Source organism: Mustela nigripes, chromosome 13 (assembly GCF_022355385.1).
Source record: "Mustela nigripes isolate SB6536 chromosome 13, MUSNIG.SB6536, whole genome shotgun sequence".
Taxonomy (NCBI): domain Eukaryota; kingdom Metazoa; phylum Chordata; class Mammalia; order Carnivora; family Mustelidae; genus Mustela; species Mustela nigripes.
Window position 1 is genome coordinate 132,445,195 of NC_081569.1, and position 15,151 is coordinate 132,460,345.

Below are 15,151 nucleotides of genomic sequence, written 5' to 3' on the forward strand. Positions count from 1 at the left end.
ATCCATATGTGCTTTTCATGAATTCCTCAGCATCAGCATGGCAGCGGCTGTTGGAAGAGCTGGGTGTGAGCTCTTTTCTGCTGAGGGCAGCAGCAAACAGGGCTAAGCTTGGACAACAGTTCCCTGGTCGTGAGGATGATTCCTGAGGCAGCCCTGGGGAGGGCTTGCAGCAAGACCCAGATCTGGGTAGCACACTTTGTGCCTTGTGAACAAGACAGGCCAGTGTCCCCATCAATGAGACATGAGGACAGGCCCCAGGCTATGTGGTTGCCACAGCCATAGCATTCACACATATGCCAGTCAATGAAAGGGCAGGGACAAGAGAAGCTGGACCACAACACGGTGGGAAGTGCGTTCAATCTGTCATCGAATTGCACCCAAAGTAAGACGTACTTGTTTTTTCCTTTTCCTTTTCTTTCTTTCTTTCTTTCTTTCTTTTTTTTTTTTAAAGGTTAAGCATGTTTTTCTGTTGCTGTTCTTAGAACTGTCTTTGGAGTCAAGTGCATGGCCCAAAGGCGCCACTCAGTGGCCAACTGTGGTAATACAGCTCCATTTCCACCAGGAGAGAGGTGTGTGTGCCGGGGCTTCTGGAATCCCAACTCTTGTCATGCTTTGCCATTTGGGATTCTAATAATCCCTTTAAAGAAAATCCTCATGGTTCCCTTGTTGGTCCTGATCAGCCAGAGTCCAGGAAGGAGATTTAATGACCTCACTTGACCAGAAGACCAGGAAACACAGTTCAGTCCTCATCTTGACTATGCTGCTGTCTTGGAATTGTACCTTTCTGGGCATTCCTTCCCCCATCTGTAAAATGGGTATGAAGTGGGTGGCGGGATATGTGACGTGGGTCTCCAGAAGTTCCCATCCAGGTGTAACAGAAATGCTTTCAGTTCCCGTGGGTGAGAGCTGTGGGGAGGTCAAAGGGGACGGCCACATGGTCAGTACCGGGCTTCCTCCTTGGGTGGCTGGGCGTTCTCTCTGTGGGGAGTGGGGTTCTTCCACCTCCCAACCCCATGTCTCAGGGTCCTTAGGCCTCTCCGTCCCACCCTCGACGTCTGCTGTGGAATGAAGGAGGTGACCAGGACACAAAGATGAACATGGTCATCTGGTGATGTCTTTGTCAGAAAGGCAGGGTGTGATGGGCAGGTGAGAATTAGGAAACCCAGCTCTGAAGAAGCAAGCTGCTGTGGGTTTTTCAAAGGACCGGAAGGAGTGCTTGTGGGCAACTCACCGAAGATGGAGTCAGTGAGTCTTTGGCAGCCACGTGCTGGGGCTGACATGAGAAGGGCCCTCCCTCAGGGAGTTGTCTCTGGGGTGAGTCCCCTGGGGCTGGAAGCAGCTCCTCTGGGCCAGCATCCTTCCCGAGCCTACCCAACCCTGCAGTTTCTCACACACAGGGATGGTTCCTGGGCAATTTCCTGCTCCCTCAATCAATGTCATATGGGGGTCACCTTCTGTCACTTTCTGTCCCTTGTTTCGGGCTGCTCTGAGGAGAAGCTCTCAAGCTCCGGGAAGGCCCAGCAGCTTCTGAGCTCTGCAGACTCCTGCGGTTCCCAAGGCCTCAGAGTCCCTTTGGCGGAATGTCTGGGAGCCGCAGTCATGCCCCTCACCTCAGCGGGGTATAAAGAAGGTCTGAAGTGGATGTCCACGGAGATTCCAGAATCCCATGTAACAAACTTGTACATAAAAATTAAAAGGTTCCTTTTGCCACAAACCAAGAATTTTTCAAAATAAAAGTACAAGAAGAAACCACGGGCCTGTTCGAAGACGAGGAGGAGACGACATTCCTCAGACAGCCATCTTTCCTCCCTGCCCTCACAGGGACCCTCTCAGCCTTCTGTCAGCCTTGCAGATGACCTGCCTTATCCTTCTCAGGTGACAGCAAAAATGCTGTCACAACAGCATCCTGACATCCTGTATGTGTTTACCGTCCCCGGCTTCGGTGAACCTCTGTGTCAATTTGAAATTCAGAGCAGGCTCCAGTCTGCATTTGCCATCTGTGAGCCCACTGGCCTGAGGCAGGAGCGCGGCGCTCGGAGCCCCTGGGCCCCAGTGGCCCAGCCACACGCCCCTCTCTGGGGCCACGGAGCTCCCCGCCACACACCCCGGGCGGGCTTGAGGCCCGTGGAGGCTGGGGCAGCTTCTGCCTTCTTGAAGCCTGCAGGTACAAGTACCGCTCCTCCCTGAGGACGCCAGCCAGAGCAGGGGGACGATGCCAGCAGCGGCATCAAACCCGCCCGTCCTGCACTAAGCCTCTGTGGCTTGCAGCAGAAGGGCTGTCATGACTGGCAGCCCACAAGGACTCGCTGGTATCAGGGAGACCATCTGTCCCGCTCCGCTGGAGTCGTTAGAGCGTGGGGAGGCAGTCCGCGCCGGCATGGGGTGTGCGGCGATGGCTCAGGAATGCAGGCCTGGCTCCGGCCTGGGTAGGGAGCCCATGGGGGCTCTGGCGCCCCCGGGCCCAGCAGCAGCCGTAGTGGGAGGGCGGTTCCAGGGGTGGGTGGTCCCCGGACTGCCCCGGGTAGCCCCCTCTGTCCCCAGGACCTCAGTGCTGGCAGGGAGTGGGATTTTCTCCTGGAGGCTGGCTGGAAGCAGGAACAGCAACACAGCCACTGTCCCTCTCTTGCCAGGGCTTCTGGGCAGCCCCTCAGTTCTTATTTTCCCTATTTTTTTTTTTTTTTTCACAAACTAGGATTTTCACGGCTTGGAAAAATCTAGCTTTTAGTTCATTCCCAAAGAAAAAGCAAACTCGATGCTGAAGGAAGGCTTTCTGTGCCCTCTGCTGGTCAGCAGAGACTCAGGAAGGACAGAGGCAACTTGACGGGGTCCCTGGTGGGGCGGAAATCCTCCAGGGGGGCTACCGCAGCCGCCAGCCCCAGCCCCGCGGCCGCTGAGTTCTGTGTCTTCCAGGGGCAGTGGCTGAGCTACCACAGATTGTCACGGCAGCGCGTGAGCCACCTCTGCTCCGATTAATCATGTGTTTGGTTAGTGGTGAGTCCTGCTGGGCCTCATGAACCTTCGCAGGTCCTCCCAGGACCCGGGGCAACTCTCGGAGCCGGGAGCTTTCCAAGCAAACCCGGCAGCTCCCCCGTGCTCTCTTTAATTGCTTCTCCCTTCAGCTGACACTGTGTGGAACTGGGATAATCAATCTGCAGGTTAGAAGAACAACCACGTTCTCTCAGGAGACGTTACAGCTCATAAAAAATGTACAGGCAACGCTCTTTGCTGTGGGTTTTGAGTTTTAACTCGTGCCCTGCCGTGCAGAAGGGGGTGTCGCGCCAGGGAGGGAGCAAGATGGGCATAGGGGTGATGGGGAGGGGACAAAGGTGGACAAGGGACTCCTGTCACCATTCTGGGAAAGCGCACAGGGAGGACGAAGTCAGATAATGCACTCGACGTCCCTGCGAGAATTCTCGCCTTCTGGGTGACAGCCCGTGGGCATTGTACAGGCCCTCAGCAAACGGTTACCTTGGGGCCCCAGGCCATCAGAATGGAGCCCTGGGCTCAGGTTGGGGTGCCACAGAGAGCGCGGGTTCTCACGCCCTGCAAGGCGCTGGGCCCCCAAAGATGAGGCCCCTCCCTTCTCAGCTCACCATGAAGGGGGACTTGAACTTATGTCTTATTATCACAGACACCTTCCCTTAAAGGATCCAGGGTGATGCTTTGCTGTTGTGAGAGTGACTTCTACGTCTCTTTGGGGCTCCTCTGGGCTGCCCTCTCAAGCTCTGGTACATGTTCAACCACGTGGCTACTTCACCAGGGCCGTGCAAAAATGTTACCATCTAAGTACCCCTTTTGCTCTTCAAGTGATGCAAAGGCATCTGGGGGACGAGATGGAGATGCCCTTTGCAATGGATGCGGCTGAGTTCTGGTTGTTTTTTTTTTTCCATCCCCGAATGCCAGTTGCCTGGGCTGCTGATCCGTCCTGGGGATAAGGGAAAACTCCCAGCGTGCCCAAAGCCAACAAGAGCAGGACCCCTGGGTTATGCCATGTTCTTAAGTTCCAGGAGGCACCATTCACAGGGAGCTTCCTGAAGGCCCATCTGTGGGGCACCCATGGCCGCCCTGCTCAGGGGAGTCCTTGGGCCCTGGGTCACGGTGGCTGCTAAGCCACTCTCTGTGGCTGGAGGACTGACTGCAAAGGGGAGGAGAGAAACCACCTGGTTAGGGATGACCGAAGAGTCCTAAGTAGTTGTGTGATTTCAAACCGAACTTTCCCCAATGTATCAAATTATGCTGAATATCATAAAAGTGGAACTTGGGTCCCCAGAGAGGATTTTATAAGCTCATGGGCTGTACTTTTTAATCTCTGGCTGTTCTATTTTCTTTATCCTCTCTCCCGTCATGGATCAGAGGGGTCCCTCTCTAAGTGTGGATTTATGCATTCATGCTGGGGGTATAGATGAATCACTGACACACTCCCGAGTGCCTCTCCCCCACGCCTCTTCCACTCAAGATTGAGTGTAGCCTCCTGCCACAGGAGGAAGGAGCTGGTGGAGGCATGGGGGGCTGGGGGTTGGGTGGTGAGCGGGGAATGGCAGGATGAGGTGCCCAACACCTGCCAGGGACAGACTCCTCCCTGCCCTCCTAACCTTACAAGTAATGCATTTTCGCTGCACACGTGTGGCTCTGGCTGCACTCAGACTGGGCGCGGCGAAGGGGCTGAGCCAGCAGATGTTCCGGCTAGAATGACCCTCAAAATGACCAGGATCTGTCTCTGTAATGGTGCAGGTGGCAGGAGGGTCATAAGGCCACGCATAGTCTGAGAAATAACCAGGTGAAGTCGCTTCTAGACGGCTCTCTTAGACCGCTTTCTTTGTGGGGGGGGGGGGGAGTCCTGCAGGGAACAGAGATAAAAAGGAGAATTTGGAAAGACTCCTCACGGGGGTCTTTGGGCTCCGTGTGGGTCCCAGGGCTGAGCCTGTGCACAGAGAGTCCCCGGAATGCAGCACTTGGGACCAGGAGGGCGTGGCTTCCGAAACCCCACCCACCTCCTCTAAGAGCAGCCTGGGGAAGGAGGCTGGTCTGACCACCACCCTGAGGGAGAGTCTGAGAGCCCAGGCCTTCGGTTACAAATGCCTGCCTAGGAATTGAAGCAGAGCTCTCAGGTGTGTTCAGGACAGTGCCGCTGCATCAGGAAAGAACTCCTGTGTCCCGACTGGGCCTCAGGTGTGCAGCCTTATCTGCTGTACCGTGGCCTCCGGGTTGCCTAGAAAGGCATCGGGTGCATAGGGTTAACCGGGACCCACACATCCTGCTGGAGCCGTGTGATGTGGGAGAGCCCGCGGCCACGCTGTGGCTGGTAGGGTCTTCTCGCTGAGAACATTCTCCCTCCTTCCAGTTTGTCTATCGGTATCCTGTGTATTCTTCCAAGTCCGGCTTAGGACTGGCTACTCCGGCTCACATTCATCCCTTCCTTTTATTCAACGTTTCCAAAACAGTTCCTAAGTTTATACTCATTGATAGTCATTTAACGATGCAATTGTTTCTTGTGTTTTTTTCCTCAAGCGCCTACAAGATCACTGGAGACAAGGATCATGCAGTTTGCCTTTCTTGCATCCCTCAGCCGACTTCTGCGAAACTTGATGCAGCATATGTGTGGGAAAAACGGCGCCTGACCGATGAATGGGACCGATGTGGTTCCTGCTGCCAAAGAAACAACACGGTCTTTGCACGGTAACATCGGAGCGGACAGTCCTTTGCCCACAGTATATGCTCTGACTTTTTAAAGTTAAAAAAGTTTAAAAAAATGGAATAAAACCACCCTTTCTGAGAAAGACACCACTGGATGATGGGAATTAACTTTGCATGCAAAAAAAGAACCTGATGCCAAGAAAAAGGTCCTGAGCTTTCCATCTGAGAAGTCACCAGTTAGCTTGGATCACTCGGGAGCTCAGACCCATAGGTCTCTGTTGATTCGAATACAATGGAAGCCTGAATAAACCACAAGTTCCCTAGCCTTTCCTGACAAAGACCCCTCCCTCTGAATGCTTTCCTTTTCCTCGCTCTCTCCCAATGGGCCTCCTGTTTTGAAGGTTTTGTTTTTTTCTTCAACTGAACAGTAATTATTAATACATCAATGCATTTCCCCCATCTTGATTAGCTGGAGACCAAGAGCGATGATCGGGTGTTCTCATTGGCAGCAGGTGACCAGAGCAACTGTGACACGGTGTTGATTGAATCCCCCCCAAAAAGGAAAAGCATGTTTTTGTTAGCTTTTACGGATATGTCTCCAGACATTGAACCGTATCTACTCTGGCTTTTTGAAATTCTGAAATGAGCTCAGGGATCCCTCTTTTTTCTAGTTAGCTTGTCAAGTGTTGGGGACCCCTGACCGAGACATTTTGAAGGAGAGGGTCTCTGAGCTACCTTCCCACTCCACAGCTCCCTGGTTCTCTGTCATCAGACCCACTGGATCATTTGCTTATCACCGGAGACATGTTCCCAACAACTTGAACAACTGTCATCTGGACTTACGGGACAGAAAATGCTGGTCTGGGGAAGTGGTGATGCGGGGATACCGGAACTGGGCATCAAGTTCATCCTCCACTTCTGTCTTGGCCAGATTAGCGGGGGTGTGAGTTTTATTGAGAAAGGGAGGCGGAAGGGGAGACTGAAGGTGCACATCTCCTCATACACACTCTGCACATGGAGGCAGCCTTGGAGAAGGTTACCTGAGGTTTTCTGAGCTGAACTCGGACTCCAGGAATCTCCGGAACTGGTCCTGCCCCACCTGGTCCTTTAATACCTCGTCGAAAGAGAAGCCCCACCTCTTAACTCGCTGCTGGCTGGGCTCTTTGCTTTTGGGGAGAACAAAGGTTATAAAAAATGATCAGTGCTAAGCAAAAAACACTGTCTTATTCCCTCTGCCAACTCGAATCTATTTTGCTGCCGCATGCCGAAGGGCAAGGTCTCAGATCTAAGTGATGGATTCGATAAAACCTGCACAAACTCCAGTTGCCGACTCGGCACAACCTCAGCCAATGGTAAAGTGTCTCTTTAGACAAGGCATTTCGAAGGGTCCACATTTAGGCGAGGGTTCCCCCGGAGACCTGCCAAGTGGCTGCTGTCTACAGGGAGGGAAACAACCCTGTTCACTTGGCTTCGCTGGACCCTGCCTGTCCACTACCGCCCAACTCTCGACTCTACAGCTTCTCATCTTGCTTAGATCCAAGTGGCATCTGAGCAGTCAGAAACGCATCAGCTCCTCCAGGATGAACCCTACCAATTGCGTAGAGGCAGACTGTTGTGTCCATGGAACAACCGTCTGGTCAGCCTCTCTGATGTTCTGGGTGTTGTTCTGAGCATCTTATCTCTGCTAACTCACTGGGTCCTCACAACTGCTCTGTAAAACAATGTACTAGTATTGGCCTCATTTTACAGATAGGGAAGCTGAGGGCTGTGATCGCCTGCCCAGAGACACACTGGGAAGTGTTGAGTCAAGACGAGTCCAGACAAATGTGGCTCCAGAGTGCAGCCCTTAGCCTGATAGTGCTGTCCCACACCCATGTGACCCTCCTCAGACCAAAGCAGGGGTCGGTCTTATTCTTTTGCTCTGGGAGGATGAGACTAGTTCCTTCAGCTCTGCCTTTCCGTTTGCAGTTCACTCATGTACTTAATCCCCTGACCCTTCAGGTAGCTTTGGGTCTAGGTCACAAGCCGCACTCTATAACCGCCATATGCAAAGAGTGGTCTGGGGACCAGCAGTGGACTCTTAAGCTCGGTCTCAGACATGGGGAATCAGAATTCACAGCCATTGAGATCCCTGGGTGAGTTAAATGCTCACTAAACTTTGAGGAGCATGGGTCTGGCAATACTTATTTTCCTTCTTTTTAAAAAACTGACACATAGTTCTTATTATCTCTAACAGGCATTAAGTGAATAAAATCATGGAGTTGATATATTCTCGTGTTTGTCTTAGACAATGACACTTAGTGAGGAGGGGGAAGAGGGCGTATGTGTTCAAAGGTTTGGAAAAACAAATAGGCCCAGCCAAGTGTGGCCCAATGGAAGTTTTCTGCTACGATAAGAGTATTCTGTATCTCTTCCTTCTGTCTGGAAGCCCCTAGACCCATGTGGCTCTTGAGCACTTGAAATATGGCTAGTGTGACCGAGGAACTGATTTTTATTCTTATATTTATTTATTTATTATGTTATGTTAGTCACCATACAGTACATCATTAGTTTTTGATGTAGTGTTCCATGATTAATTGTTTGGGTATAACACCCAGTGCTCTGTGCAATCCATGCCCTCCTTAATACCCATCACTGGACTAACCTATCTTCACTTCCCTCCCCTCTGAAATCCTCAGTTTGTTTCTCCAAGTCATAGTCTCTCAAGTTTCTTCCCCCCCCCCCCGATTCCCCCCTTCATTTTTCCCTTCCTTCTCCCAATGTCCTCCGTGTTATTCCTTGTGCTCCACAAGTAAGTGAAACCATATAGTAATTGACTCTCTCTGCTTGACTTATTTCTCTCAGAATAATCTCCTCCAGTCCCATCCATGTTGATGGAAAAGCTGGGTATTCATCCTTTCTGATGGCTGAGTAATATTCCATTGTATATATGGACCATATCTTCTTTATCCATTCGTCTGTTGAAGGACATCTTGGCTCCTTCCACAGTCTGGTTATCATGGACATTCACTTACACCATACATGATGATTTTTAAATTTTATTTCATTTTAAATCATGGAAGTTTGTCCGTTTGTTTGTCTGACAAACCAAACCCTCACTGCCAGAACTTCTGATTTAATCATCCTAGGGAGGGGACTGGGAATTGTTTTTCTTGTTGTTTGTTTTTTATTTTTTATTTTATTTTATTTTTTAAAGATTTTATTTATTTATTTGACAGATGGAGATCACAAGTAGGCAGAGAAGCGGGCAGAGAGAGAGGAGGAAGAAGGCTCCCTGCTGAGCAGAGAGCCCTATATAGGGCTCAATCCCAGGACTCTGGGATCGTGACCTGAGCCGAAGGCAGAGGCTTGAACCCACTGAGCCACCCAGGTGCCCCTGTTGTTTGTTTTTTAATAAACTCTCCAGGTGGTTCTAATGTATGGCCAGAGTTGTTGGCCAAGAACTTCACTTATGAAAACCAACAGTCCCTCAAATTGCTGGGTATATGAGAAGATGGACGGATCTGCTCTGAACAGTGATTAGTCACAGTGACAGATTATGTGATAAATGGCCCCCAATGAAACCCACTATGTCAGAAATAGAAGGGAAGTATGAAAACCAAACCAAACCAAACCTGTATCACACCCTCAGAGGAATTTAAGAGGGTAAATATCAAAAGAACAGGGCAGGCTGCTAAGAAGAAGGGGTCCAAGAAATATTAAGAATTCCTGGAAGTGAAAAGCATGACTGTCACCCAGCCCTCCCAAAACTCAGTAGGAAAAAGAAAAACTCATAAAGTATAAAATCACAGAATGGACATTACTGAACACCAAGCTGAAGGCTCTGAAGAGGAAGTCAAGGAATTCTATCCTTGAATATAGAATAAAAAGACCAAGAGATGGGAATTATAAAAGAGAAAAGATAAAGAGAGATGGCTGTTCGATCCCAGAGGCTCAGAGTTTCTACAAAAGGATTTCCTGAAAAGAGAGGATAAAACAGAAAAAAGAATATTACTGATTAAAAAAAGGGGTGGGGGGAGAGAGCAAGAGAGAGAAAATACCTTGAGTTAAGGAAAGATTTAAATTCTTGAATCAGATTAGAAGGGATGACATAGGGCCCATCTAAACTATTAGAAAGCACTGGGTGTGATGCATAAACAATGAATCTTGGAACACTGAAAAAATAAAATAAAGTTAAAAAAAAGAAAAAAAGAACTCCTAGAAATAAGATACTCTTCTACCAACTATTTTTCTTTTAACGTTGATGGAGAAACGTAAGTCCCAAAATGTTGGTTTAAAATGTATCAGTCTTGGGGTGCCTGGGTGGCTTAGAGGGTTAAGCCTCTGCCTTCAGCTCAGGTCATGACCTCAGTGTCCTGGGATCGAGCCCCTCATCAGGCTCTCTGCTCAGCAGGGAACCCGCTCCCCCTCTCCCTCCCCGCCCCGCGCGCCTCCCTCTCTGCCTATTTGTGATCGCTCTGTCAAATAAATAAATAAAATCTTTAAAAATAATATATCAGGCTAACATACCTATCAAGAAGAATGGGACTTGGAGGAAGCAAAGGGAAATTCCTATTTTTTATTTTACATACTTTATTATTATTTGTATGGTTGATGCCATTAATTAAAAATGAAAACATTTATAGCAAATATAAATAGAATAGAAACTAGAGTAAGGAAAGCTAATACAAAACTTGATAAATAAAGCAAAAATCAGGGAAGAGGAAAAAAACAAAAAGAATGAGATTTGGAAACCATGAAATATCAGGAAAAAGATAAAATACATAATCCAAGTAAATATAACTGTTTTTTATCTCAATGTCTAAGGCAAAACACGCCGCTAGAAAAGTGGGTGAAGAACACAAAACAGTCTAGTTCACGAGAGAAAAATGAATATCAACCATGAGAAAAGATTCTCAAGTCTTTTAGCAAAGTGAAAAACATGAGATTTTTATTTTAACTTATCACATATGTGAAAATGACAAAGACTGATAATGCTTGAAGATAATACTTGAGTCAGTGAGGAATGTGGAGAAATGGACACTTTTAAACTGTGGGCAGGAAATAAAATGATATTATTTTGCTTAAGAGAATCTAGTCATATGAGCTAAAATAAAAATAAACATGTCAGTCTTAGCAATTCCACTCTTGGAAGTTTATCCTATCCTATGTGTTTATATGTGTTTACAGAGAGAGATTCCCATGATAAATTAATTAAAAAATTACAGGACAATGTATATATAATGAATCCCTTTATGCAAAAGAATATGATACTGCATATACATGAGAACCTAAAAGGAGAGACTCTGAATCAAAGTTTCCCAAACTTCCTGAGTTCATGGCACCCTTAGAGTCTCAGTTACTTTTTCATGGGACCCCTGGGCAATAAAACCCACGTAATAGCTTTGTTTTTTCAATAGGTCCAAAGGACTTAATATGTATTTATGTCCTAAAACTTAGTAGCTATAAAGTATATATAAATGGAAAGAAAAAACAATGTTTACTTCATTCTTAAATAACCACAACGTGTCCCTGCTGAGCACTGTACCTCTTCTCAAACTTTGGAATCAGGCTCGACCCCAACACGCTCGTTTTCTGTTCCATTTTGACTTTTGTACAATACTTGCCTTTTATCAGCAACTGCGCTGAAAACCCAGATTTGCAAAAAAGGAATATAATGTAAAATGTTGGAAATGGTGAAGTACTTCAAGCTAGTACTTTACACTGTATCAGATGCACGGCAGCCATCGCCATGCTTCCCTCGAGGATACAGAATATGCCGGGGTGACCCTGTGAATTCCCTGCAGGGGCCCAGGGTGCACTGGCTCCGTTTGGGAACCATGACATTAGACTGTAAGCAAAGATTCTTTCTGGAAAGTGAGATTAGATGGGAAGGAGAGAAACTTTTCTCTATTATGCACATCTGAATAGTTTGAACTTTTATTATAATAAGCAAAATATAAAAATAATAAAAGACTTTCATTACTTTCTTAAAAGATTTTTAATTGTTTTTAAGACTCAATTTATTTATTTGAAGGAGAGAGAGAAAGCACGCAAAGAAACGAGTAGGGGAGAGGCAGAAGGAGAGGGAGAAGCAGGCTCCCCAACGAGCAGGGAGCCCAATGTGGGGCTCAACCCCAGGGTCCTGGGATCATGACCTGAGCCAAAGGCAGATGGTTAACTGAGCCATGTAGATGCCCCAGACTTTTATTATTTTTTACAAGTTTTTTTTTTTTTTTCATTTCCAGAAAAGAAACCAGAAAAAGAGCAAGAGTGAAGGGGAATGAGGGAGATACAGAGAAATGAAAAATGAAATAAAAAGGCTTCTAGCCGAGGGGCAGAGGGTGCCGAGGCACACCACACCAGGTGTGTCTGTGCACTTCCCTTGGTGACTGTGAGTCTGGTCCCAGACCCTCTGGGCTTTGGCTCCTGGCTCCTACCTTCCCTCACAGGCGAAGAGCTACTTTTAGTCACTCCCCAAGAGCAGAGTGATGAAAACCACAGCTCTGGAACCTGTTGTCGGGGTTCCGACCCTAACTCTGCTACCCACTCGCTGAGGGACCTCGAGCAAACTCATTAACTCCTCTGTACCTCAGTTTTCCCATCTGTTCAGTGATGAGAACTCTGTTTACCTATTGCAAACACTCTTATTGTTGCTGCTGATGCTATATACAAGCAAATTGGTCAACAGATTTTTTTTTTGTCCCTCCAGCAATCAGAGCTAGGATGTGTGGGGGGTGCCTGGGTGGCTGTCAGTTGAGAGCCCGACTCTTGGTTCCAGCTGGGGTTCTGACCTCAGGGTCATGGGATCGAGCCCTGCATCTGTCGAGCTCTGTGCTCAGCAGGAAATCTGATTCTCTCTCTCTGCCTCTGCCCACCGTCCACTCTCTCTCTCTCTTCTCAAAATAAATAAAATATTAGAAAAAAAAATTTAAGACTAGCCCTGTTCTCACGATATCCAATGGTCAGAGAGAGGTCAGAGGAAGGCACTGGGGATCCATGTACACACCAAAGCTACAGAGAGGTAGAACCCTATGTGAGCAGAACTTACTTAGGAGGTAACTAGAGGGGTTTCTGTTCTAGTGATAAAAACAGTCAAACTGAGATAGGAAATAATGTAATCTCACTATCATGTGATTTTTTCCCCACATCTCTTTCCTTCTCAAACATTAAAACTTTTTTTTTTTTTTTTTTTTTTTTTTTTTTACCTCATCTCTATGTCCCATAAAGTGATATCATCACTGATCCAGGGATTGGATGGCTCGGCCGGCGTGATCAAAGGATCATATTCCACATACTGTTCTGTGTAAGCAATTAAGCTGCAGGAAGAAAGCAAAGAATGCTGCTGAATTCCTGTAAAAATGTTTTCTTTTTTACACAAACATTCTAATGGTCTTTATAGAATTCTAAGTTAAAGGGAATCACCTTTACTCCCACTTCTGATGAATCCAATTGTTTCCACTTGTGCTTATTCCCTTTTCATGACGAATGTATCATTTTTGCATTATGCAGTCATAGTACCTGTAGGCATTTTTTATCTTTTCCCCACTTTACTCTGGACCTGGACCCTGGCTGCACTAGCCTGACTGATACACAGGTCCAAACCTGCTTGCGTATCACCTCTCGCAGAGACCACGGCTCTCAGGGCATCTGGGTCATAACGAGGACACTAGAGTCCCTCCAGGCTGTCAGGCAAGTGTTCCCAGCTGGGAGATTTCCTTATTACAACGACTAAAATCCTGATAGACCAAAAGGAGGTAATGTATTATAAGCATTATTCCACAAAACAACTTAGTTTTTCCAGTTATAATTCAAGCAGCTGCATTATCTTTCTAAAACAATAAAATAGTACTAAATGATTTCACACACACACACACACACACACACACACACACACACACACACACACAAATAGCAATTTTAGCAAAACAAAAAAAAAAAGGGATTTTTTTCTCCTATCCCTTTACACAGACTTATACTTTCTACCCTTCTGTTTCCTTTAGCAGTTAGCTGTATATTTCTAAATTTGGTTGTTATAGTGGTTCTTGATTATCAATTTTAGATGAGGATTTAGCTTTCTCTTCAGGAGTCCCCAACTCCCCCACCACCTCCCCCCACGATCCTCCTAAGAGACATATAATACTTTGGTAAATCAATATTTATTATTGTCCACATTATTAAACTAGATACAAATTGTATTTTGCTACGCTGAGACTCTTCAAGGGTTCTAACAAATCTGTAAAACATCTCTAGCAATAGTTTTTCCACATCTTAAACACATCACAGGATCGTGGTTAGTTCTGTCTCCCCCGCCTCCTAGAGGATTTCTCTTCAAAGTCTCGAGTCCTTTCTCTCCAGTCTGGACCGTTGGCTCTACACGCCTGATGCAAAGTCACCGTCCTGGGAAGTCCTTTACTTTCTCGTGGAGCCCTTGCTTTTCCAGACTTCACGTCTGTTTACTGGCTTTCCTTCCTGTTGTGTTGAAATCCTCCTCGAGTAGTTTCCTAAGAAAGGATGCACAAAGGCTAACTATTTCAAGTCCTTGCGGGTCTAAACATATTTTTGTTTTATCTTTATACTTGGCGGATGGTCCTGGGCGCAGAACCCTAGGTTAAAAATCATCTTCCTTCAGGGTTCTGAGGGCGGTGCTCTACTGTGCTTTCTGGCGTCCAGTGCTACTGCTGAGAAGTCTGGATCCAGCTGTTTTTGCTACTGTCTTTCTTCGCTGGAAACAGAGCCTTCTTTTCTTGTTGCACTGCCCTGAGATTTCACCCCGGCCCTTGCTGGTTGTTTTTATTTACTGTGCTGGCTATAAGGTGCAAGAGATTAAAAAAAAATTTCCCAGAAGTAATATTTCTTGACTAATTTCATTCCATTCATTTCCTTGGTCTTCTCTTGCTGCAATTCTTTCTAGGAGAACATTGGACCTTCTGGATTGATAATCTAATTTTCTTAAATTTGCCTTACCGTTTTTCATCTTTTTGTCTTTTTGCTTGAGAGTCCTTTCCGTCTTGTTATTTATTTATTTGCTTTGAATCTGGGCTATCACTTTAACTTTCCAGAGTTCACTCTTGTTTATCATAGATCTAGTTCTTGATGTATGGATGAAATATCTTCTGATATCTGATATTAATATTTCTTCTTTTTTTAAAAAAAATATCTGTTTATTTTAGAGACAGAAAATGTGAGTGGAGGGGGAGGAGCAGAAGGAGAGGGAGAGAGAGAATTTCAAGCAGACTCCTTGTTGAACACAGAGCCCGTGGTAGGGCTCAATCCCACAACCCTGAGATCATGACCTGAGTCGAAATCAAGAGTTGGACCCTCAACTGACTAAGCCACCCAGGTGCCCTGATATTAATATTTCTGAGGATATGAATTCTATATTTTTATTTTCTGGGTTTTTAAAAATAGTTTTTGGTCCCTCCAAGTCCCATTTGCTCTTTGTTTTTATCATACACTATCACACTGGGGTTTCCCTTGAGTGTCGGGAAAATCTCTGGACATCCACTTGTGTGTAAGAGTAAGATACAAAAACCTG

The 15,151-nt window shown here is 46.7% G+C and overlaps 1 protein-coding gene across 3 annotated transcripts in view; it reads right to left on the reverse strand.

Moving 5' to 3' along the window:
* Nucleotides 1–15,151, reverse strand: part of RGS6 (regulator of G protein signaling 6) — a 542,081-nt gene that overhangs the window by 40,270 nt on the left and 486,660 nt on the right. For all 3 annotated transcript variants that reach the window (XM_059373828.1, XM_059373830.1, XM_059373829.1), the window contains exons 13-14: nt 12,822–12,932; nt 6,675–6,800 (exon numbers count right to left, since the gene is read on the reverse strand). In XM_059373828.1, the coding sequence (XP_059229811.1) occupies nt 6,675–6,800; nt 12,822–12,932 (237 nt within the window). The remainder of the gene's footprint in view (nt 1–6,674; nt 6,801–12,821; nt 12,933–15,151) is intronic.